Source organism: Micropterus dolomieu, linkage group LG21 (assembly GCF_021292245.1).
Source record: "Micropterus dolomieu isolate WLL.071019.BEF.003 ecotype Adirondacks linkage group LG21, ASM2129224v1, whole genome shotgun sequence".
Classification (NCBI taxonomy): Eukaryota; Metazoa; Chordata; class Actinopteri; order Centrarchiformes; family Centrarchidae; genus Micropterus; species Micropterus dolomieu.
In genome coordinates this window covers 9,755,937-9,781,319 of record NC_060170.1, presented here as the reverse complement: position 1 = coordinate 9,781,319, position 25,383 = coordinate 9,755,937, and the positions used below count along the sequence as shown (strand labels likewise).

At 38.8% G+C, this 25,383-nt stretch overlaps 1 protein-coding gene across 2 annotated transcripts in view; it reads right to left on the bottom strand.

Annotated features, from left to right (window-relative positions):
* Nucleotides 1-25,383, bottom strand: part of LOC123959738 (phospholipid-transporting ATPase ID-like) — a 54,230-nt gene that overhangs the window by 4,227 nt on the left and 24,620 nt on the right. For both annotated transcript variants that reach the window (XM_046033989.1, XM_046033990.1), the window contains exons 4-27: nucleotides 22,756-22,869; nucleotides 20,452-20,550; nucleotides 17,013-17,074; nucleotides 14,822-14,894; nucleotides 14,199-14,269; nucleotides 13,829-13,911; nucleotides 13,095-13,253; nucleotides 12,796-12,884; nucleotides 11,708-11,901; nucleotides 11,414-11,622; nucleotides 9,493-9,536; nucleotides 9,055-9,220; nucleotides 8,676-8,864; nucleotides 8,409-8,524; nucleotides 6,717-6,881; nucleotides 6,524-6,635; nucleotides 5,424-5,529; nucleotides 5,171-5,315; nucleotides 4,653-4,836; nucleotides 3,505-3,728; nucleotides 2,578-2,661; nucleotides 2,145-2,390; nucleotides 1,923-2,061; nucleotides 98-228 (exon numbers count right to left, since the gene is read on the bottom strand). In XM_046033989.1, coding sequence (XP_045889945.1) covers nucleotides 98-228; nucleotides 1,923-2,061; nucleotides 2,145-2,390; nucleotides 2,578-2,661; nucleotides 3,505-3,728; nucleotides 4,653-4,836; nucleotides 5,171-5,315; nucleotides 5,424-5,529; nucleotides 6,524-6,635; nucleotides 6,717-6,881; nucleotides 8,409-8,524; nucleotides 8,676-8,864; nucleotides 9,055-9,220; nucleotides 9,493-9,536; nucleotides 11,414-11,622; nucleotides 11,708-11,901; nucleotides 12,796-12,884; nucleotides 13,095-13,253; nucleotides 13,829-13,911; nucleotides 14,199-14,269; nucleotides 14,822-14,894; nucleotides 17,013-17,074; nucleotides 20,452-20,550; nucleotides 22,756-22,869 — 3,204 coding nt within the window. The remainder of the gene's footprint in view (nucleotides 1-97; nucleotides 229-1,922; nucleotides 2,062-2,144; nucleotides 2,391-2,577; nucleotides 2,662-3,504; nucleotides 3,729-4,652; nucleotides 4,837-5,170; nucleotides 5,316-5,423; nucleotides 5,530-6,523; nucleotides 6,636-6,716; nucleotides 6,882-8,408; nucleotides 8,525-8,675; nucleotides 8,865-9,054; nucleotides 9,221-9,492; nucleotides 9,537-11,413; nucleotides 11,623-11,707; nucleotides 11,902-12,795; nucleotides 12,885-13,094; nucleotides 13,254-13,828; nucleotides 13,912-14,198; nucleotides 14,270-14,821; nucleotides 14,895-17,012; nucleotides 17,075-20,451; nucleotides 20,551-22,755; nucleotides 22,870-25,383) is intronic.

The following is a 25,383-nucleotide window of genomic DNA, read 5'->3' as shown; positions in this document are numbered from 1 at the left end:
ATCTGAAAAGGGTGGCGTGAATTTAAAGAAGTTCATGTATATGAAATGCAGCTGTATCTTAGCAAATGTGTTAAGTGTAGAATAGTTCCATCTGTACCTTTTCATTGATGGTGGGGCAGAGCTGAAGCCACAGGAAGCGGTAGGTGACCACAGGAAGGACACACAGGATGGAGGTGAGGAGGATCGTTAGCCAAACATTCGGCTGGTTCAGAGAATTTCGGGCTGTTCCTGCACAAACACACACATACACAAGGTTTGTACTTGTATGTCTGTCATGATATACTATTGACTTTAAAGAGGTAATATTATGCTCATTTTCAGGTTCATAATCTTATTTAGGGGTTGTACCAGAACAGGTTTACATGGTTTCATTTTCAAAAAACACCATATTTTTGTCATACTGCACATTGCTGCAGCTCCTCTTTTACCCTGTGTGTGAAGGCTTCATTTTAACTATGGACATCTTGTCTCTAAATGATCTTTGTTGAGAGTTGCACATGCACAGTTCCTAGTTAAGGACAACTAGCCAATCAGAAGCAGAGAAGGGCGGGTCAGTGAGAAGCCAGCTTACTACCAGCTGCTACCAGCTTAGCAACATAGACTAGAGCAAGAGTTTCAGAGTGGTGAGTTATTCATCTGTAACAAATGTATCTTTCATCCATAAAGTTTTGACTGAGCTCTGTCTCTATATCACAGTAACAACTTTATGTCCACTGACTGCCTGGAGGGTAGCTAGTGTTTGGAAGGGAGAGGAGAGGCAGCAGGCGGACATCTTGTCACTGTGTGTTCTTCCACCTGTGTTTTTGAGAGTGTGTCGGAGTAGCCGCTAGGTGAGCGTTATGACGCGCACTTCGCTGTGACGTCACAGGGATGAAAGGGGAAAAGCTGGACTACAAACGAGCTGTTTTCAGGCAGTTCAGAGCAGTGTTTTCTGTGGGAGATGGGAACTCCCTTTGGGGTGGACTTTGGGCTTTTTCACTTTGCAAACCTATTACATGCACAAAAAAGGTCTATAACTCAATAAAGGAGAGGGAACAGGCCAAAAAACATAATATGACCTCTTTAATGATTTATGGACAGTATTAACTATCTAACTTAACTGATCTACTACTACATTTACTTATTTTTAGAGAAGACATTTATGTACAAGATTACAAAAGGTTATGTTTAGGCAGAAACACATTTGAAATATTGAAATGTTTCTGATACAATTGCCATAACAACACCTAAATCTTGAGTTCAGTACCAAAAGGATACATTTTTTTATACCTGGCAGAGAGGTATATCGTGCTTTTCTAGAAGATCTTTTTTCAATTTAACAAAACAAACAAAAACTCTCAAACTCACCAGTGTTTAATTAAGTCTTGACAAAAAATTTAACAAAATTACTTTTTTCATTCAGGAAATATCTATTTAAAGAATACGTAAACAAGACTAAGAGTGTGACCAAGCGTCTGATACCAACTTTCAGTACCAGCAGAGTAAAGAGAAACAATTTTGTTGGCCCTGAAAATATGTTGAAGCTCAATACTTGGCCCTTCACATGACCTTGGTGAGAAACTACAGGCGACAGTATATTCAAGGGGCAGGGAATGATCCTAGCCAGGTTTAATATTTGGTTTAGATATAAACTAGATATTTTGACTGTGCAAACATACCCAACTCAATTTCGTATTTCTGTATTTGGCAGTATAATTTAACTCATTTGAATTATACTGCCAACTTTTCTCCGGCAGAGCCTTTTATACTAGAATGGACAAAGCTTTCTTTTGGATCTGACATGCATGTTAACACTTGTTGACTTGTTAACCACCAGAAATGTGGAAATGTACACAGAATTTGTTTAAAGTGAATTATAGCCACTGGCCCAATGCAGCGTCCATTTGGTGAGTTTATAAGTTATTTATAAGTTAACTACTCACCTATGAAAGGGAAAGCTGACGGCAACATGAGAAACATGCCGTTACTGTACATGGTGAATGTGACAGCAAAGTACATGGCCAGACTGCCCAACACGAAGAAAGTGTTCACCGCCGTCCAGTAAGACATCTCCAACCCCAACTGTAGGCACAGAGAAAAAAAATATGTGTAATGCTTTTAATTTGCAAAAGACAAGATTATCCAGTAGGGAAGGCTCCTCTTACCTGGATGCTGACAGCAAACAGCAGACATGTCTGGGTGAGGAGGGCGAAGGACTGGTAGTCAGCAACGTCCTTCCCGTCGTCCCTCACGGTGTCATGCATGGCTGCATAGGGGATGAAGAAGAGCACCAAGGAGCTGTAGCAGCTGTGGAGGGCACACTTGAAGAAGGCCTTCTTGCTGAAGTACAGGTTGAGTTGACCGGGAACATAGAGCTGAGGATGCTGGAAACTCCAAACGTCGTTCACATCCTGACCAGCAGGGAGAGACAAAGGCATGAAATCTGTGTGTTTCTGTTTTCTGTTCTGTCAGCGAGAAGACCTTGAGCTCTGTTCTTTGTATAAAAGGTGATTATATATAAGGCTCATTATCACGTCTGCCAGCTTGTTGTTCTATGGCACAACCCACATAAATACATAAATGCAATCAATTAGTCACCTGATCAAACAGACTCATTCCCAGTACAGGTAGTGCTGTGTACACCAGATTGTAGAGTGTTATGAACCACTCATCATACACCGTCTGAAAAGCAAAGTCAAAAGCAGAACATCAATAACTTCCACAACCTGAATTCTCAAAAATACAAGACAGTCAGATGATTATCATTATTTTATGTTCAGTATTTCCTGAGACTTTATAGCAGTGCACAGATGAGAAATATTCACCTATATATTATTAAAATCTTGATACCTTTTTATTCATTTGTCCTCTTATGAGATTTCTTTTTCTTTTATTATACTATTATTATTGCCAGCTGTTTGGTACTGTAGTGATTTATAATTTATAATATATATATTATTCCTTATATCTTATTTTCCTTTACCTTGTTTGCATTCATGAGTATTTCTTTTTCAGTAATTCATATTCTCTATGTTGTCTTTTTTTAAATATGGGGGCTTCTAGACTTGTCCAGTCTTTTATCTGTTACAGTATGTTTGTAATAAAAAGACTTTACAACTAAGACTATATTTCTAACATAAAACAATACACCTTTATTTGTTACTGTAACTGTTACTGTAACTGTTTTGTTCTATTTTTTCCCTACATATTACTCCCTTCAGTCTTTCCCAAACCATTCGGAGCCTGGTTCCAGACCTCTGACTAGGTCGGGTGTTCTGCTCAGTTTATCAGTGTTTCCCTGTTCAACCAAGCCAATCAGAGCTTTGTCAGTGGGATTAATAATAGCAACATAATCCTCATATGCCAGAGTAAAAAAAAAAGCAAGAGAAGAATTTCTACAAAAATGGTGATGACAGCTCATTTGCATCTTTCTTTCCTCTAAACCTCAATCTACTATCACAGTCCTTGTTTCTTTCTCCTCCTCTCCATCCACCCTCCTCCCTCCATCTGACTTTGCTCTCTCACCTGTGCCGAGAACCCGCAGAAGAAGGCGTACCAGAAGTGGACAAAGGTGAAGGTGAAGTTCTTGTAAAAGAAGTAGCGCAGGAACTTGCACATGCGCAGGTAGGACCAGCGGCCGTGCACCAGCAGGAGGCGCTGCAGGAAGCGGAACTGGGCGAAGGAGTAGTCGCTGGACAGCACAGCCTGCATGCCCTCCTGACCTGAGATGCCCACGCCGATATGAGCCGCTGAGCAGAAGAGGAAAAGGTTGTTTGAATTTCTATTTATCATTTTCAAGGTTTCAGGCAACACCAAATTATATCCTACAACTTCAAACTTCATTAATATATTTTTGGCCACTAGGGGGCAGAGACTAAAACAAGCTGAGAGATACTCACTATATCACTGGCTCTTTAAATTGTTACTGCTGACATGTTAGCAGCAGGCACAGAGAAATACTATAATTTACTGGGAGTCATGTTTCTTTCCACCAGACAGATGGAAGTACAATATTGACTATTCATTTAGCTCTTATTTTAGTCTCCACCAGCTCCTGAGAAGAATATCTGGCTGGATGCTCCACTATGTTCACCAGTTGTTGCTTTTTGGTCTGCAAACTAGTGCTGAGAAGTTAGTATACACTTAGTTGTAGGTAATTATGGCTTATTTTCATTCAATTAATCTGCAGATTATGTTCTTGATTAAATCAATACAATGGAAAATAATAAAAATGCCCATTACACACATTAGAATTTCCCAGAGCCCAAGGTCATGTCTTCATACTGCTTGCTTTGTAAAAAGAACTGTTTTATAAATTGTTTACAGTGATATAAAACAAAATCCTCACATTTGAGAGGCTAGAAAAACTATTTTACCACTTTTGTTAAAAATTTTTTTTATTAAAATAGAGTCATCGTTTCAGCTCGGATCAGTTTATCAAAGCTTTTTTGATGAAAATCAGCACAATGCATGGTCTGCTCTGTAATGTATAGTTGCTGCAGCAGCAACCTTTTCAGGTAAAAATCATTTTTCTGTTATTTGTGACAAGCAATTTCTGTTTCTGTGTACTTTGTCTATCATGACCTCTCGTCTTCGTTTATTTCTAAATCCTCAGATGCAGATTTCCTACGTGGGATGAAAAACATTGATCATTAACGTGCCCTGCTTCATACCTTTGATCATGCTGACATCGTTGGCTCCATCTCCTATAGCCAGTGTGACCGCCTGCTTGTACTTCTTGACCAGCTCGACCACCTGAGCCTTCTGCAGAGGAGTGACTCTGCAACAGATCACTGCCTTACACATACACGCCGTCCTCAGAAACTCCAGCTCCATGCTGCGCTCGAGGGCGTACGCCTGAGGAGATGGAAAGTGGTGAAGTGCAGGAATTATATAACAGCTGAAAAACTTAAATGTAGTGTCACCAACTGCAGAAGTCGATATACAGTAAAATACCAATAGGAGGTCATAAAGATTACAACAGCTTGGAAGCTGGCAGGTGGTCAGAGTTGGCAAAGATCAGATATGATTGTTAATAAAATAAAGCCTCTAATGATGCCTTTATATGGTTGATTTGATCAAGGTTGGGGTACTTTTGCACACTTTTGACTGATTAACAAATAATAAGGAAGAAAAGGCACAAAGAACAGTTATAGCATGCATCGTAACAGGGAAACTTCTTGTGACGTACCAGGCTGTGTCCGTTGATAACCAGGCCATACTCTCCATTGACCACCTCATCCATGATCACTTTCACACCTTTACCCAGAGTCCTTTCTGGGTAAAGAAACACCGAATCCTCCATTGCATCTGGTTTCATGGAAGTCCGTGCATTTCTGCTCCACAAGAAATAAAAAATGTATGGATACCTGGAAACATTTAATAATCTGCTACTCAGTTACCCATGTTTGCTCTAAAATACTTTTTTGAAAACTTCATCTGACCTCAGTTCCTGTCTGACATCCTCCGGTGAGTTGCCCGAGATGACAAAGACCTCGTTCATCTCCTCACGCAGTAAGTTGCATGAGTACCCAATGTTTTCTGCAGTTTCTGCAACACAAATAATCAACATCAGTGCGTGGACAATAACCACACATATGAGGTGCAGAACATGAATAAAAGTCATCTACATATAACACACTGAAGTGCTATATTAACAATTCTGCATGATGTTGATGATGATGAACGGTACAATAAATTTGCAGGGATGTATAGAGCAACTACAACAGTGGAACTACAACTTGGGGTCTTGTAGACTGATTTTAAGGGTTTCTAAGGTATAATTTCAAGCTTACAGAATCTGAAAACAAATGTCTGATGTTATAAAGGATGCAGATTTTGAGGGGTACCAGTGTTTCTAATGACAATGAAGGACAGACATCTTCACTTGACATAAATCTAAAGTAATTACATAATCGGTGAATTGGACATCAAGTCAAATGTGTCGAGATACATAAGGAAAAAAACTTGTGCCACTTTTTTGGGGCAGGATACAAAAACAAAAGCAAATGGTAAATTTATTACACAAACTGTCCATAAAAATCCCTCCCAGTTGACTGATTGACAAAATGTTTGTAATAATCCCTGAATGTGTAGGAACACCATTCAGGGATTATTACAAACATTTTGGGTGTGCTCACTTTCTGTTTTACCTCCAAATAAAGTGGTTGACACAAAACAAGATGACGACAGGTTAAGAAAGTGAAACCTTCTCTTTGATTATTGATTGCTGTAGATAAAACTGAATTGTTGTGAATGACTAGACTTTCTGGGACTTGTTTCCATCTAAAGAATGATGAATGAATATGTTATCAATTAAATACATCATTATTTTTTAATTGATGCAAACATTTTAAGTAGTTAAAATATATAATTGAAGTGGGGGTAGGACAAGAAAAGTTATTCTAACTTTTTCCTACCCCCTTTGAACATGACTGTTATTTGGATCATCTGCTGATGATCTTTTTTGTTGATTGTTTGTTTTTATTTAGTTTTTGTTGTTATCTTTTAACATGTTCAATAAAGAGTTGAAAAAAAAAAGCACCTTGCTTGTCGCCAGTTAAAACCCAGATTTTGATGTCGGCTTTGGACAGCTCCTCAATAGTCTGAGGTACTCCGTCTTGTAACTTGTCTTCTATGGCTGTTGCTCCAAGCAGCTGGACAAACATATTCAGATACATAATCAACATGCTGTGCATTTGACAAAAATACTGAAATGTGACAATTTGTTTTCCTACCAGCAGATCTTTCTCTATCTCCTCATACAGCTGGTCTAGTTTGTCCTCTCTGTCATCCAGCGCAGTGCTGGCCTCATGGTGGCGCTGGTTCCACTGGTTGAAATACTCCTCATCCAGATCCTTATAGGCCAGCGCCAGAGTCCGCAGGCCCTCCCCTGCAAACTCCTGCAGATCAACATGCACATACTTATATGGATGAACACTGCACAAGTAGGTACACACATTTAAAACACGAAACACATCCTGCAAGACACCGACACACACACACACACACACACACACACATACACATAAGCTGATGGTATTTGAAGATAAACTTAAGTTAAATTCATGTGCTCAGCTCTGTACATTTTGCAATCTGGGTAATAAAACACGAGAAGAAAAACTGACAATCAGGAGATAACCAGTTGTTTATGTTTTCTATGATATGAGCTGAACAAGAAAGAGAAAGAAAGGGAGTAGAGTGGAGAGGAAATAAATAGAGAAAGAAATAGTGTAGGAGAGGCAGGGCATAACACAAACACGAAGGTACTAACAAGTCTTGCCTGTGTATCTAAAGCCTGATACAGTTTATTTCTCTGTACCATGGAGCTCCTTTGTTGTCCTGAACATATTAAAAACATATCAGTTGGCCACAGTATTGCACTGAGTCATTTTTATTCATTATGATGAACATGGGCATTGTTGTTTATGTTGAGTCATCTGCTGCAATAAACACGTTAAATGTGTATGTGTGTCCGGAAACAGTCCCCAATGAAATGCACTATTTCTCCTGTTTGAGTAACGGCTGCTAAAAACTACAGTTCCCAGCCGTTTTAGGAAATTACTGAACCTTTAACCGGTAACCTGATTTTAAAGATTAAAGTCTTGAGTAGGAATCAAAGGGCTTGAGTCTGAGTGTTACAAACAGGGTACGGAAGTCAGAAAGTTCTGCGAGATGGACTAATGTAATCAATGTTGGTTTTGGTCTCTATGGGATTTGTTTTGAAAAGAATACTAGAATACTGCCTGCCTTATAAACAAGATATATCACACACATAACCACAGTTTTAGCCTCTTTGCATTGACGTGTAATTGAAATGATTTTGAGGTTTTAGTCATTTCTTTTAAAGCACTCCATGGTCTAGCTCAAGCATTCATTTATTAATTTTGTACCGGAAATCAACTGTCAGTTTTCAGTCCCCCTGTCTAAACGTTTTATACTAAAGGAGATTGGATAATGTGGGACAGGCCTGTTGAATTTTATCTTGCTACCTCAGTAATGACTTTTACAGCTCTACTTAAAACTTATTAAATCATCTTTCTGTGTTCTGTCTTTAACTATAATTTGAATCATCTTTATACATCAAATTTCTTTTTATTTTTATTGCCTCAATCATTAGGGGAAATACATAAGTGCCACACAAAGGAAGATTATTATGATTATTATCATTTGTTTTATTTACGCTTCCAGGGCAGCAAGAGCTTTTTGAATGACTCCCCTGTGGACTTTTCATATCTAGATGGAATACGTGCACATTCAGCTGGACTCTATATAAACACACACTTACACACTTGACATATAATGGAAGAACACACAAACATCCAGCAAAAAGGGGGAAAAAGCACAAGAAGCATTCAGATAAAGACCGAAAATCAAATCTCAGAAGTACATTTCTCTCCGGGATGAACACAATGAGACATGTTACTGACGTTAAGGTGCTCTGTAGTGACGTCCATCAGCTTCCTGCAGGACTGGTGCAGCCTCTCATAGATGATTGTGTCTGCACCTTTACAGTAGAGAGAGAGCTTCCCCTCTGGACTCCGAACTGTAAACACAAATACACACATCTGGAATCTGTTTTCAAATCATCACATGGGTCAACGGTAACAAAACTCTCCAGCGACAGCAGTCTATATGAGAAATAACACTAAATAGAAACCTTTATTCCAAGCAATCATTTTCAATGGATTATATACCTATGACGGACATCCTCTTGCGGACGTTGTTGAAATCCAGGATGGCCAGGAGTTCATAGCTGTGTTGTTGTCCCATTTCCACGATGGAAACACTGTCTGGTGTACGTGAGCGGAAGACAAATCCAAAATTTCTGGCCGCTGTTACCAACGCTCCCTCATCTGGAGACTGGGCCTGGTAGAAAATCTCACCTGAAGGAGCAAAAAGTCAGCGGGGTAAGAGGAATCCTCCAAAGCAACGACAGAAAATGCTGAAACATTATAAATGTGGCTGATTAATTCCCAAACTTGTGCTTTGACTGGAATGAGATTTGTATTAATCTATTGGGTTACAAAATGTGCTGCTCTTCTTTTCACACAGAAACACTTGGTCTCCCCTCACCCTCTTTCTTCTCCTCGGCCATGACGGTGTGGCAGAGGGCCAGCAGTCTGAAGAAGGCGTGGACCTCTGGGTCCTCCAGCTTCACCGCCTCCACCAGGGCGTGGTCGTGGAATATGAAGCGGGGGTCAGCCAGCGGGTTAAAGGAGAAGTCCACCGTCTCTGTATGCTGATGAGGCAGAGGAAGAAGGATCACTAAATTTGACAAAATCCAGCCCTAATCTACATGATTTAACCCTTGTGACAAAATAACAATTTGTAACCACTCTTCAGTTAAGAAACTAATTTTTTTTGATTAAGTAACTGTAGCGTTGATAATACATTTGGTGGTTGTACAACACCATTGTAAACAGAAAGGGAAGTTGTCTTGAAAAAAGGATAAAGTAAAAACACAGACCCAACTGACCTAATTTGCCATTTAGATATGAAGAATCAACTCACCTCCGAAATTTCTAGTCTTTGACCTGTGTAGTCATACACATCCCCTGAAAAGAAGAAAAAGAATATAGATTAAATTTTATTTTATTTTATTTTATTTTATTTATATAGCGCCAAATCACAACAATGGTTATCTCACAGCGCTTTTCATAAAAGAGCAGGTCTAGACCGTACTCTGTGATGTTATTTACAGAAGCCCAACAATTCCCACCAAGAGCAAGCACTAGGCGACAGAGGCAAGGAAAAATTTCCTTTTAAGAGGCAGAAACCTCGAGCAGAACCAGAACCAGATTAAACTCACAAGTGCGCATATACAGTTAAATCATGGATATAGAAGCAAACGCCTTCAGGTAGGTAGGTTTATTGTCACAATATAACACGTTATAGAGTAAAATTGTGTTTTGTAACTCCCTTCTGCTACATAGCAGACAATATAAGACATTTAAAAGGTCATACACATAGCATTTAGCAATCAGACACTGCTCGTAGCATACCATGAGTTATCAAAAGCTAACCTTAAGAAGTGAGATTTTGAATGTTTCATTGAAACAGTCAACAGACTCAGCTGATCAAATGGGAGGAGGGAGTGTGTGGGTGCCAGGACAGCGAAAGAACATCTGTTTAACATTTGGCTCACGATATAGCCAACAAGTTGTAGATGGAAGACCTAAGAGGTTGCTTGGTGGTGTAAGGGCTTAGTTGCTCGGAAATTTAGGCAGGAGTTAAACCATGTAGTGCCATAAAATTTAAAAATCTATCCTGAACTAAACTGGCGGCCAGTGCAGTGAGGCTAAAATTTGAGTGACGTGAGATCATCACCAGTCCTAGTTGAAAGCCCAGCTGCTGCATTCTGTACAAGCTGTAGACGTGCCAGGCAGTTTGACTCAAGTGAAAAGGGCACTGCTGATGAGAGAAAATGTAAGTTGGTAGGTAGATTTTATTTTGTCACAATAAAACAGGTTATATAGTGAAATTGAGTTTGTAAAATGATGGCATGAATGATGTGTTCTACGTCAGCAGCCGATATTAATGGTCTAATTTTTGCAAAGATTCTGAAAAAAAATAAATAATTGATTCAACCACTTTGTTGACAAGGTTTTTGAATTTCAAATGAGATTCCTGGAGTTTGGTTTGACATAGGAGGTAAGTGGGCCAATATGCTGGAAAATGATAATAGTAACATTTTCAGGGCCAATGATGAGAAGCTCAGTTTAGTTAGAATTAAACTGACGTTTATTGACATAAATTTTTTCATAGCAACTAAAGGTTGCTAAAATCATTGTATCATCATATTGTGTGACCTGAACCCAGTTTCCATAATAGTAGAAAATTGACTGTTTGTATGCAATTTGAGGACCCATGTACCAGGTTTGTTTTTTTGGTATTTGAAGAGCTCATTAATTTGTAGCAGGTAGCTGTTTGTCTGTATGTACTTTGCCTGCTGAAGGACCGAAAAATCTCCAATAAAGTGAGTCTTTCTATTTAAAAGTATTTAATGCACAATGTATGTATGTATGCCATCATTGTGTGTAAGCCAATATTTAGTTTAGCCATTTGTAGCTCCTTATCAAGAGCTCATGGGCCCTGGGTGTTCACATAGGGTTTTTTTTTCACATGATGTGGAAATAGCCAAAACTGTATTTTGGAAGAAAGTTGTATTTATTCTATCTACAATTATTAAAGAAAGCATTCCCTAACCCTAAGTTATGTATTTTTTATTATATGGATGATAAAAGTTTGAAACACTTCACTTAGTCATATAAATGGAAATGGAAAATGGTTACAAACCTTTTTCGTGTAGCACCCTTGTTGCTACATTTTGCCTCTATTTGGGTCTTAGAAGAAACCCATAGTATCTACAGTTGCTTCTGTATTCAAATGCACTTCATTATAGAAAAGTGCAGGTAAATGTCTTGAATCTTACCGTAACATTTGCCGTTGATGGAGCACTTGTTGAAGATCATAATATTCTGGGTGAGTGTCCCTGTTTTGTCACTGAAGATGTACTTGATTTGGCCGAGCTCCTCATTCAGCGTGGTGGTACGAGCCTCGGCGGGGGTGTTGTTCCGCGCGTAATACATCTTCCTGTCCCAGTCAATGTAAAAGCTGTTCCCCAACCGAATGATCTCCACACTGCCAAAGATGTAGATACAGGAATTGGGAAGAAGCACATACTATATAATCTTGTTATTTATAACAATTTCACACACGTTGTTACCTAACATAGAGGGAGATGGGCACCACGGTGTTGAGGATGATGACGTAGGACCAGAATGTAAGGAAGGCAGAAAAAGCAGCATCATTGTCATCTTGTCTGGGCAGGAAGACTGTAAACTCTGAGCCTTCGTTCAGCTCCCAGATGCAGTTTCCTATTGCCAGGATGGTGCACATGAAGGCCAGGAAACCAAAAATCTGCATGGAAAGTAAGGTACGTTTAGGTTAAATTAGCATCAAAGGCATGCAAATACTGTGTGCTGTAGAAATTGAAATATGTAAAAAAACAACTATCAGGAATTACTGGATAACTGAGTCCTGGTAAAATACAATTCGTAGTCCAAAAGTAATTAAGACTCAACCCGACTACCAAACATTTAGTCAATAATATCGCTCCCAAACTCACTGACTTTTAACTAAATAACACTATCCTGTAATATAAATAAATAAACGTTTTCTGGTGCATCTGAAATGTTACACATGAGATGTGTAAATACAGGTAGATACAAGTCTTTGACTATGACACACAAACGCCAAAGACATTTTCATGTAAGAATCAAACTCTTCAACCATGTATATGAAAATACTTATGAAACCTGACAGACTGAGACATTAAACAATGATCTTGATATCCTAACGGTTCAAGATTTTGGTTAAAAAAATCTTGAACTGGATGTAATTTTATAGGAGCATTCGCTTGGTGAGAACTTTCTTGAAGCAGCAGTCTATAATATATTTCCTGTGCTAAGCCATTACTGTGGCGTTACTGCACTGCATCTTCCAAAAGCCACCAGCGAATCAAACAGTGCAGTGTGGACTTTTTCCCCCTTGGATTTCACTTGTTATAATTTCTGTATGTGTAAATTGTCCTTTGCCTGTCTGGTCATCACTGCTCTGGGTAACTACAGCGTACATCTTGTCACAAGTTCCTTTTAGGTAATGACCTGATTTAGCAGTAAGCACCGATTTCAAAACCCAATCAACAGATGAACTGAAAATAGGCTTCTAAATTGTCAACACTTCTAATTACAAAATAATTAATTGTTTGCCATCCTAAGATCAGATAAACAGGCAAATGATTTGAGGACTCACACAAAGGACAAGGACATTCATCAGACGGTCTATACTAGTCCTCTTAAATGTGCTCTTCCCACAGTTCTGCATCAGCTTTGTCTCTGGACCTGCAGAAAAAGAACAGAAACAAGACTTCATATGATCTCATATCTTCCTCCTGTAGTTCTTTTAAAACTGTCTTAGTGTATTTTGAAGTCAAATACAAGTCATATCAGACTGCTTAAGGTTTGATTTTTCCTATATCTCTCTTAATATGGTTTCAAGGTTTACAGTTTCCACTAGTTCCCTATCAACACAGTGTGAAAAATCCTTCCCACCTCCAAACAGCACCAGTCCAAAGCACCACTCGGTGTTCCTGAGGGTGCAGCCTCGCAGCAGGATCTTCTCATTGTCCAGCGAGTATTTCTGACCAGCGTAGGTTAGCGTTCCTGTGAAGCGGTCGAGGCGGTTGTTGGGGGGTTCACAGCGCACCTCGCCTTGAGGCAGAGAGAGGTAATACAGCAGGTTTGAGGATGCGCTCACAATGACAAAAACTATTAAAGCACATATGCAAATAATTTGTATGAATATGTGTCGATGAGTCTTTGTGTAGCTTGTAATCCATTCATCACCCGTTCCTGGGTCGGATTACAAGATGGTCATTGTACCACTAGGAATTTAAGTCACAAAATGTGCAATTCTATACATATGGGTCAAATGAATGAATTTGAATCAATGTGCAAATGCTGAAAAACAGCAAAGATAGTAACAGCTGTCATAGCAAAGCGTGTGAAACAAAACTTTATTTTAACCATTTATTTTAGAATTAAAAATACAGAAAAATACCCAGGGACATGTTTTAGCAACACTGGTCAGATTAGGTGGGACTGCCTTTATAAATAACTCAAAATGTGCCTATTGCTTTTATCGTATTAAGCAGAATCTCACTGCTACTACTATTTGGCACTGTGCAGCTTCTTCAGGTAACAGAGGTTTACACATACTGTAATTTGTATCAGGTGTGTGTTTAAAGGCTGTGCATGTTTGTAGTCTAATCTTGTTGTAGTCTTACCGTTGAAGTCTGCCAGTTTTCTAATACTGTCCCCCAGGTCTCCAGTCACGGTCAAGGCCTGTCTCACCTTCAAGTTTGTCTCTCTGAGGAGGAAAGGAGGAAGATAAAGAGAAGGGGGAGGATGACACGGTAGACATAAAGAGAAGAAGGAAGTGAAAGTGGAAGGAGGAGGAGGAGGAGGGGGACGAGGCAAGGTCGAAGAGAATCAGACGATGACAAAAAGGAGGAAGGGGGAAAAGGAAGGTAAACAGGAAGAATAGGAAAGAGATGAAGCAGTACCGTAATGAGAGACAATGTATAACAGTGTGTAACAGTTTGTAACAGTGTTAAACGAGCCCACGTCATGAGGTTGCACAGAAAATAGACCAACCCATCCAGTTCTGCTGTCTCGATGTACACCAGGTTGAGAGGTTCACTGCTGGAGAGCAACAGGAGGTCAGCCTGAAATTATAGAAGGGTTTTGTCACTGAAATCTGCTGTTAGTTTGTCATTCTGATAATCAAATCACATATGAAGGCAACTCTGAGCTGACCTCCGGCTGTGTCAGAAAAATCAGTTTTCTGATTCATCATACTATGAACTAAATACTATGGAACAGTCTACAAAACTAGGTACAGCTGACGGCAACAACAACAAAATAACCCTTATCTATTAAAGTTTCAATCAAAGAATCGGTGCAGGAATTTATTGTAACTTAACACCAGTTGAAAACTCAGGTTTTAGTGACTGCTTTGTGCGGTATTCTTTATCTTGCAAAGGATATGTTGTCCAAACACTGCATATTCCCAAACAAATGTAATGATGCAACATTTCATGCTTTACTTTCTTTGCACACACATTCTAAAATCTGCCATGACGTAAAAAAAATTAATTCAAAATCCAAAATTAATAAATCAAGACGACAGAAGTACAAGGACAAAACAAAATGCAAAGACAATAAATGTAGCTGATATCTGTTCTGGGAATAAAAAATATTTTCAACAGTTTACTCACTGTGACAAACTGGTTGTTTTCCAGCTTGATGATGTCTCCCACCTGGACATCCATCCATTTCTCGCTCCGCAGCCTGAAAACAGGAAACAGGCTGGTAAGCGGATGTTTGGACTGTGTGTTGGTGTGTGTGTGTGTGTTTGTGTGCAGACTTGTATGACTGTGCAGTTCAGGAAAAAAAAAAAAATTCTTCTTTTCCCTTTTCTTTGAGGACTGTCAGGAAATAAACTGTCTGAGGGACCACAAATAAGCCTCGAACACCAAGGTCATCCTAATATTAGTAACTTTCCTTCACTGCATGTTCCTGCCTGTTTCCTGTATTATCTCCCCCATGTAACTGTCTGCCAATAATAGCGAGAGTTTTTAAAACTTGGCTGGAATACAGATATTTGATGCTTTTCAGGGTTTTCCATTTCATTCTTCAGTCCACGCTGGTATTTAAAATTTATGCAGTAGCCACAGTTTAAATCTCTTTCTAGTTTGCTAGTCCTTGTAGCTTAGTGAATGTTTACTATAAAAGTTAGCTTGTTAACACTATGTAAATAATGAATAATGACTAGACTAAACTCTTTTGTTCAAAATTCTTATAACATATAGGAAACGTCCACATAACTTTACAGTACACTGACGTGAACCAGGTCAAATCAATTAGACATTAGTCAGTACATTTTAAATGAGCACCCTTTTTGTTATTTCACTTCTGCTTAGTTGAATATATTTTTTTCAAAACATTAGGTTTTGGACAGTTGATGAGCCCAATAAGTAACTTCATATCCACTATAGGGCTGTTGATGGGCATTTGTCATGTGTCTTCATCTCTTATAGAGTAACTGATTAATAGAGTAATTGAAAAAAAGACTTTATACACTGATCAAATATGAGAAACCTTTAGTTTAAGCACTAGCTCCACCTTATTTTTATCTCTTCTACAGAAGACCTCTCATACCACAAACCTGAATCAATATTAATAAAAAGATGGATTCCAGTAAATAATACTCTCAATGACAGCCCAAAATCTAAAATCTCCTTCAGTCACTGGTAAATGAAGAGGAATTTTTATTCACCTTATAGTTTGAAACTGAAAAATTGGATACGTGTTTGAAATCTTTGTACTCCAGGTCCAACACATGCCAAATCAAACAAAGACTCTTTACACATTTTACAAATGCAGGTATCAAGTCAACAGGACAAAAACAAACTCTTCCTGCCAGCCTGCAGCTGCTTCCTTTGGCCACCTAAACAGCCAACAAGAACCAACATTCATGCAAATATTTGTATCCAGTGCACCATGTATTTCTAAATATACAGTTGGTGTCTTGGGTGGGAATCTCATATCTCAGGCGTTGGTAATGTTGGGATCTTATTGTTATATAATTCTGCTCATCAGTAATGATAATCCTAACACGTTGATCATATGTATTGTCCTTGTTGTAAGTTTGTACAGAAATGTTGAGGCAAATAACTGATTCATCATCTGGTTGATCATATCTTGTTAATTTTTCAAAACACATGGTGGGTTTTACACATGGTCTTTTTTAGATTCAATTTCTCAATTTACTACAGCGTCTATCCCCAATTATTAACTACCTGGCAATGTGGGGAATGTGGGGCTTTGAAGCAGCCATTAGACCTTCACTTATGGAGACAAACTTTGGAATTTGGACTCTAATTCACCTCTGTATGACTTCTGTTTTTAGATAGGCCCACTGGATATTTTTGACCTTTCTTTCTATTATATCTATTGTGAATTCTATTATTTTTACCCATCTGTGTCACTCATAACAAAACTCAATCTAGTACAGCCACAGGAAACAGCTGCAGGATGGTGGTGAGCGCTTGTTTTGTATCCTGCTGAGCTGAAGACTGCTATTTCAAATATGTGAGGTATGCAAGATAACTTTATGGAATCTGATGGGCAGATGGTCCTAATTCTACCCTAAGAGATGAAACAAAGCTAATACCATGACTTTAAGTATTTTTTCAAGGCTTCTTTATAATAAATGTAGAGGTCACCCAAGATAGTTCCCTGAAGAACACCCTCCTGAACAGAAAAGTCAAAAGACCCCAATTCTGCCTCTACAAATATACAAAAATCAGGATGTGGCCAGCTGAAACTTTAGCATATATTAGCACAAACGTATTTCCCGTGATCAACAACACATGAACAAAAATATATGCACACATACAAACTTACTTTCCATCAATAAGGACTTGAACTTTTCTATTGTTGACTTGATTGTCACTCCTGTGGCGATTCTGGAAAGAAGACACACACAAACTCACAATGAAACAGAACTGAGTCATAAGACTCTCAGTTTGACCCTGACTAGCTTTGACGGAAATTCCCATAAAACGTATCTGTCACCAACTAACAGCATGGGTTATAATTGTTTGTAGAGCTACTGAAGTGTCAATGCATGGGAGGAGATATGTTGTTGGAGTTACTCCTATCAGAGATATATATTCTGATGGGAGTGCCTCCTTTGTCATGTGAATTTTTGTCTCTGGTTACTGAGACAGGCAGTGCTGAAGTGGTTTCCCTTTTTGTAATCCTACCCTAATCTAACGGACAAGTTTACTGCTTCCTTACAGTTACTACTACATTTAGTGCTTTGCCTAGAACAGAAGCACTAGTACGTCTTTCTGTCCAGAAGCCAAAGGGTTTAAGTTCAAATTGCTGGCTCTGATTCAGAGAAAAATAACAGATGTTACACACCATATAAAAGAAAGTTAAGCATATTCATCTGTCCTTCCTGCGTCTAACCCAGATGGGGTTTTGTCTGGGTTTTCTGTTCTACTTTCTGGCAGGTTAAGAAGTTTCTGTTTACACCTTTTACATTTACATTTATTAACACTTATAAAAGAAAACTGTTTCTGTTAGATATGGTTGATTGAAGCTGATGATACAGGGCAACTTTTTGAGCAATGTTGCTGGGCAATCTTGCTGGTGGCAAGTCCGACTATGTTTTGATAGCGGTGGTGTGGGGAGGGTGGCGGAGTGGCGGGAGAAGGGGATTACGGTAGTAATCTTTACTTATTACCATTGACTGCAACATTGCCCAGCACCATTGCTCTAAAAGTTGCTCCGTGTATCATCAGCTTAAAAGACAGCAGGTAAAGGAACAATCAATTGGTTGCCATCTTTAGCTGATGATACACGGGGCAACTTTTTGAGCAATGTTGCTGGGCAATCTTGCTAGTGGCAAGTCCGACTATGTTCTGAACGGATAGCAGCGGTGCGAGGGGGGTGGCGGAAGGGGATTACGGTAGTAATCTTTACTCATTACCATTGACGACAACGTTGCCCTGCACGATTGCTCTAAAAGTTGCTCTGTGTATCATCAGCTTTACTTTATGACAGCAACAATTAGGTTCCCATCTTTTTTGGCTTGTGACACCTTAAAACAAAACAAAGTCAATATGCATCCCCTTGTCATCAGTTGCCGGTTGTCTACCAGATTTTTTTTGTAATAAGTGTTCTTTTTTGTTTTGAAAAAGTAAAACAATTTAGTCATTTACAAGAAAAAAATCAAAGATTACAGGGAAGTCTGACAAACAACAGACAAAACAAGCATAATTTGTAAAGTATTCACATTTGTTATTCCACTTCAGCTAATCATCACGTGGGCCCTCAAAGTTTGGATTAGATGACAACTGTTCTCAACTGTGAATCTAACAGAAAATGAGGTTTGATTCAAATCCAAAGAAATCTTCTTTATATTTAAAATGCACAAAATTTATCTCTCTACATTGAAACTGTCCCTTCACAGCAGTTTCCCTAACACTGTCAACAGTAATTGTAGCGTTTGCTTTGCAAGGTCATCCACCTTGCCATGCATGGTGAGACTTGAGTTGCTGTGTACCTGCTGAGATCAAATCAAGCCTGAACCCAGTGACTATAAAGGAACAGATGGGTACCGGTGGCGAGGACCGTTCAAGTTCACCACCACTGCCAAACAAAAAGACTCTTGTTCTTCTCCTCGAGCTAATGTTTAACCCATTACAACACTTATTTCCTCTTAGTGGTTTGGCATTAGATTACTGGGTGCCACACAGACACAGGTTAGTTGTCAGCTGAAACCATTTTCCTTCCATTGTTTTAGAAGCACATTTCGTTCTGTTGCGGTTCATTTAATGCGAAAAAAAGTTTGTTCATTAACAAAACAAATTCACTTCCTGATGCAGTAACAGTCAGCTGTGATATAGTGTGTGAGCTAGGAAAACAGGGGACTTTTGGTATTTCTTAATCAGTGTCAGTTCACATAAATGACATAATCTTTTGTCACTAAAGGAGAACTGCATTTCAACATTTTCACAAATCTGGCTGATTAACAGAAAAGGGTCAAATCCCTCGGCCAAAAGACTGAATGAAGTGTACAGCAACAGCATGTTGATTTTAGGTTTCGATTTGCCAAAATGTGTCTTAAAGTAATGGAAATGAAATGGAAACCTGAGGTCGACTGAGGTTAAACTGCTCAAATCGATCGAAAGTTAATAGAAATGAACACAGTCGCCACGGCAACCTTAATTTGACGCTGAGCAGACTGATAAACGCTCGTGCTAACAAACAAAAGAGTGTTTATGTTTGACAAAGTGCACTGAAAATGAGATCACGAGTTAAGTGGTGTGTGAATTGTACATTAGACTGCCGATGTTAATGGAACTGTTTTTTTCCCACAGTCACAGAGTAAATGGGGATTATCAGGAAAATGAGATAACGTGACCAGAGGAGCCGTTCTGTGTAGCAGAATCTACTCTGCCCTACTGTTAATCCCTCATATGACCTTTCCAAATGTGTTTTAATGCCTTTTCTTATCTTCTCTCTTTATAGTTCACATGTGGTTATGTTCTCAATCTTTGTAGACGTAACCATCACCCGCTGTGGCTTAGAGGTAGAGCGGATCGGCATGTCGAAGTGTCTTCTGGAGAGATATTGAACTGGCTGCGCCATCCCTGTGTGTATGATCAGTTTCCTCCTGATGAGCAGTGGGCACCTTGCATGGTAGCCTCTGACTTGTAGTGTAAAGTGCTTCGAGTGGTAGAAAGACTTGAAAGGTTCTATACAAGTACAGTCTAGTCCCTGTCCAGCCTGAGACTTTTTGAGACAGTCTAACAACGCCACGCTATGGCGCCTTTGACTCTCGAAGAGGACTTTGTTCACATGACCTTAAGAGGTTCCTTGTCTGGAAAAAGTAAACATACATCGTTTTAAGCCAGTGTTTCCCAAACTGAGTAAGGTGCTATTATTTTCCCAACTTTAAGACATGCTGCTCTGATTATTTACTGGGCGAACGAAAACACAAAATGAGAGCTCAGTCATCGTCTCTTGTGCTGAGCTGAATCAGATGGCTCATGAAGCATCTCAGCATTAACAATTGCTTTATTAAATATTTAACATTTATTGTGTGACAGGAAACATTTTACTGCAAAAAATCTGTTGATGCAGATAAATCAAAAGAATAAAATATAATATACACATTCTATTAGAGGATTATTTGGCCATGGTAGAGGTCAAGAGGTCAACTCTGTAAGTGCTTTCTAGTTTGTTTGCTCTACTACTACCTCTAAAATCAATGAGGTAATATCTGTTAAAGGTAAAATGCTACCCATAAAAATGTTTCGAATGTGCTTACGATATCGTCAGTGGCATCCTTGGCAGCGGTGACTGACAGCACGAGGACCAGAGGAACAACTGTGGTGAACCAGGACAGAGAGGAGATCTGAGGAATCACCTGGAGGACACACATACATACAAGTTCACTTTAGTTTAAGCTTAGTATTGGATATAGCAGCTAGATCAAACCAGAACAAGAGAAAGGAAATATAGTACAAGCTGTGTGGCTGACGCAAAGAAATGTAAAGAGACTTCAGCCAAATGAGAAAATGTGGACAAGCATTTAAGACAGAGAAAACACGTACATGACTACAGAAATTACATATCATTAACAAGTAGGAGAATGACACACAATCAATATCATGTACGAATAACAAACACAGGATAAGATATTTATTTTAAACAGCTCTGAAAGGAAAGACTGCAGTTGGGAGAGCTGAGCTGTGGGTGTATCTTGAAAGACAAGATGTGTGTGTATAACAAAGAGAAGCGTGTGCATTTAGTTAAAGTAAATCCTAAACTTCAAAACAGACATCTTTTTAAAAAGACATCGAAACATTGTTTAACAATACTGCGATGCAAAAATATTCCTCAGTGTACAAGGAAAGTTTGCATGTCCAAACTTTTTGATCAATGGTTCAGCTGTTGTGTACAGTATGCATATTAAAATACATGCTCATTATGTCTACCATGGAGGTTTTGTTCAGGACCATCCTGGTATGTCTTTCATTGTTTGTTAGCAGGATTTCTCAAAAATATTCTTCCAGATTTCAGGGAAATTTGTTTGAAAATTAAGCCATGTGGCAAGGAAGTATTCGTTGTTGGTGAAGTCTCGACCACTGATAGATTCTGATGCATAAATAAGCAACATGGACATTAACTTCTACAGAAAATACATGGAATTGTTGTTTATCATTCATATAAAATTGCATTTGTGCTACAGTTTTTCCTTGTCCATCAGGAGATCAGTCACTACAGACAACCTCTGTGGTACAGCATGACTATTTTGCACACAATGAGGCAATTTCCTGTGCTGGATAGTAAACTTCCTCAATCTCACTGCACTTGATTCATCCACATCCTGTTTGGCTAACACACAGCTTCAACATTAGAAAGAGCAGCCGCTCGCTGTGGAAGTGTGTCATGTTGGATTCTATGTTTGCAAGTGTGAGAGTTAGTGACAGAAGTTCTCAGTGTGTCAGCAGTCTCTGACAGTATCATATCATTCCAGAAACATTAGGAATAGTTTAATGTCACAGATGGTCTCTGTGGTTTTACATTTAGTTTCCCAATAAAGCACTTAAATGGGTAAATGTGGTATTTTTAAACCTGGGCCCTATTTTACTGTAGAGTTGACAGGAAGTAAACAGACATGCAGTTCGTAAAATGGATATATGTCGCACTATATTGTGACATGTCACTTGAATGCCCCCTCAAGTCGGAACAACCTGGATAGTCGGTGAGGATTTTGGCGGACTTGCCAAACTGATGTCATATAACGCAGAAACATGGCGGGCAAAAGTAAATGCTTTTTATTATAGCTGTATAGTAACATCAAATACATAACAACCCATTCCCTAGACACTATACAAAAACGTTGCTGTTTCCACATTACTCAGGAACACACCAAAATCAGAAGAATGACTTCCCAACTTGGAAAATAAGACCCTCTGAGGAGCATGTGAATGCAATGTCCTAGCAATCCAACACAAACTGGGCATGAGGCTAATGTAACATTAGCTGGGCTAATCTAATGGACTCTCTGAGCAACATGTAGTAATATTCTCTGCCAGAGCCACTATGATTAAATCTATCTAGCCTAAATTTAATCTAACTCAGTTTATCCAACTAGTAAAAATCGGCTATCCCTCTTTGATTGTGGCGAACTATGTTTGCATCTGGTTTCACTTGTTAAAATAGATTTTGATAAATATCTAGTTCTTCCCATTCTGCTGATATTGTGTGAATGCAGAAGTAAGTTCACTTCCCGGTACCTGCTAATTCTCTGTATACACTGAGATGATGCAGGACACATAATAGCTTTTCTAGGTTTGGGAAAGTTTTACAATTATAACATTTTTGTGGTTTAAAAATTCATACTTCAAAGTGTAATAATTTACCATGTTTGCAGTTTCTGGTGTTCTTTAACACTATAGAGACAAACGGGAAGCAAAGCTGACTCTCTATTACTGTATCCAACTCTTCTGATACATTCATGGAGGAAGCTGTCATGACCAGTCAACATTTAAAAAAAAAAACATCAGCTTGACAGTTGGATGGAAGCCATCCTGTATGCGCCTGTGTGTGTGTTTGTTTCACTCACCTGGAGCACCAGCAGAAACAGGAAGTAGGCATTAGCAATCCTCTGGAACTGTTCAAAAAGGTTAAGAGGCAGGAAGGTGAAGAAGTTGTACTTGGAGGTCTTGATGGCGTTCGTCTGTTAAAGTTGTAAAGGGAGGCAGCAAGTGACAGATATTAGATTGAGTGTTACATCAATCTAGAAATAATGTTGACTTACGCAGGTTTTTAAGAAATGTGAGGGTTCTTTGGATTAAATATACTACTTTTTCAAGATATTTTAAGCTTTATGTTTCTGTGAGAAATTCTAAGGTAAATAGTTCTCATTTAATGTTGGAGAATCTTGATCTTAATCTTATGCTAGGTGGTTAAAATTGCTAAACTGAGATCACCCAACCATTGAGACAGGAAACACAAATTCTCAATCAGGAGATTGGTTAGGACAAGAAGAAACCAGGAACACTTAATCTGTGATCGCTTGTCCTTAGCGTCGTTATTGTAAAAGTGTTAATAAAAGTTAATAAATAAATGGTGACCAACAGACATGCAGGCATGATTATTGTTTCTTTCTCCCTGACAAAGAAGATGACTCAGTTCTGTTAAGCACTAACATCGATACTTGCCCTTTGGTTTCCCCTTTTGAACCGTGATATGTTCTTTTTTTTCTCAAGGAAGAAGAGGCAATAAAATATGTTTTTACTTTTCTTGTCACTCCTACAGCATGAACACATCTCTTAACCAGTGACATTAATATAATGAATGATGATATAATCATAGTTCCTCCGCAGTGACAGCGACATGGAAGCATGTTGTTCTTTTACATGTTAATATTTAAGTAATTATTTAATATGTATTCTAACATTACTTCCACAGTAAATTATCCAGCTAATTCCTTGCCTTCATATGTAGTGCAGATCCATATGAGCCTTATCCTTTGTAGCTGCAAGGGATAGGCTTTAAACTATCCAGTTAAAAGTTTGCTTTATTAGGTGCTATCATGGTCCAAAAATGACTGAACATGACTGAATGAAGAACATTCTTGTATTAACTTACATTGTGCTAAGCTTACAGGGCACAAAGTTAACTTTAAAGACTAAGACAAGTCTAAGCTAGCAGCTATCCAACATCAGCTAATGGGACATGAGGCAAAAACAACATCAGCCTTCGCTAAGCTGGTTAACTGAAAAACAGGACAAATTGTTAAAGGTGTTAATCAGCTTGCTTATTTTACAACTCTCTGAACCATTTATTAACTTGATGCAAATGAGCAAAACACTGAGGCTAATGTAGCATAAGCAGTGCTAAGGTACCAGCAATCCATCATTAGTAAGGACAGTTGCCAGCAAGCTTGTTAATCTAAAATTGTATTTAAAAGTTATTAACATATTTTGTTCAATGATGTATTTTGTATATTAATTTAGCAGTTCATTATCTCAAGCAAATTAATTACCTTCACAAAGAGGTACAGAAAGTACTGTATTACTGCCTAAAATAATTCAGTTGGGATTTTTGTTTTTAAGGTCCATATGGTCTAGAAGTTCTTTCAGAAGATTTTGAATACATGTATTTCAGCATTGAGATCGCAACAGAAGGGTCAGTATCATCCACTACCAAGCTAAAAGTCTTGCAAACAAACAAATAAAACACAACAACCTGGATATAAGCTGGCCACAAACAGACAAACCCCAGTGGAAAAATAAAGTCTTGTACTCTCCATGAAAGTTAACTGTGCGCATCTGGTGTCATTCTATGGACTGCGTTTATGTGAAATCATAAACTCTTCACAGGTTGTTTTATGGAAATCTGGTTCTATGCATTCAGGATGATAAGACAGAGGCATGGTAGATAATCACATGGCTTGAACAAATATTTAAATGTTTGAGGTCCTTTGGATATTCAAAGGACAAAATGTCACGTCAGGATGTTAATGTTAACAGACGGAGAGATGGTACATATGGTGGAAGACAAGCAGGGTTAAAGTAATCTACAAGACAAATACTGTAATACAGCTGCCTTCCTTTTAACCGAATGAAGTGAAAGAAAGCACTGCTGGAGTGTCCTTGAGCAAGACACTGGATTACCCCCAACTCTGATGCTATTATTCTGTGGCTAACCCTGATATCTAACCTTTGACTTCCTCGTGGCAGAGAAATGTTATTTCTACTTTAAGACTGTAGACTTCGTTTTCAGAGCACTGCACACATCAGACAACAAAAGCAGACAGCAGCAACATACAGTGACAAGCAGTACACACTCAGGCCAGTTTAATGAGGCCTCCTATTTAAGCACGACTATGGCTCCGAGGGTCAGGCTTTTCCCAAAGTGAACCCTCCTGCAGATCAGTGCTCTGTAACGCCCAGAGGGCAGTAGAGTAAGATGGTGATTGAGTGGGTGTGTGATGTCCTGTGCTATTGAAGTTGCAATGCGTGCACTGGCCTCAATGTTTACTTCTGCTAGGTTGGGTGTGGGGAGACCAATTATCTATACGTTAGAGAATAATGTTACAACATAAGATAGAGATAATGTTAGAGAATAGGAGAATATGATGGGCTGAATAATGCTTTGATACAACAAGAGGAGATGGGGGCCAACATAGAGTCCTTTAAGCCTGCAGATGGCTGATAGTCTTTGGTGGTTCCTTCTTTGGTTGTCA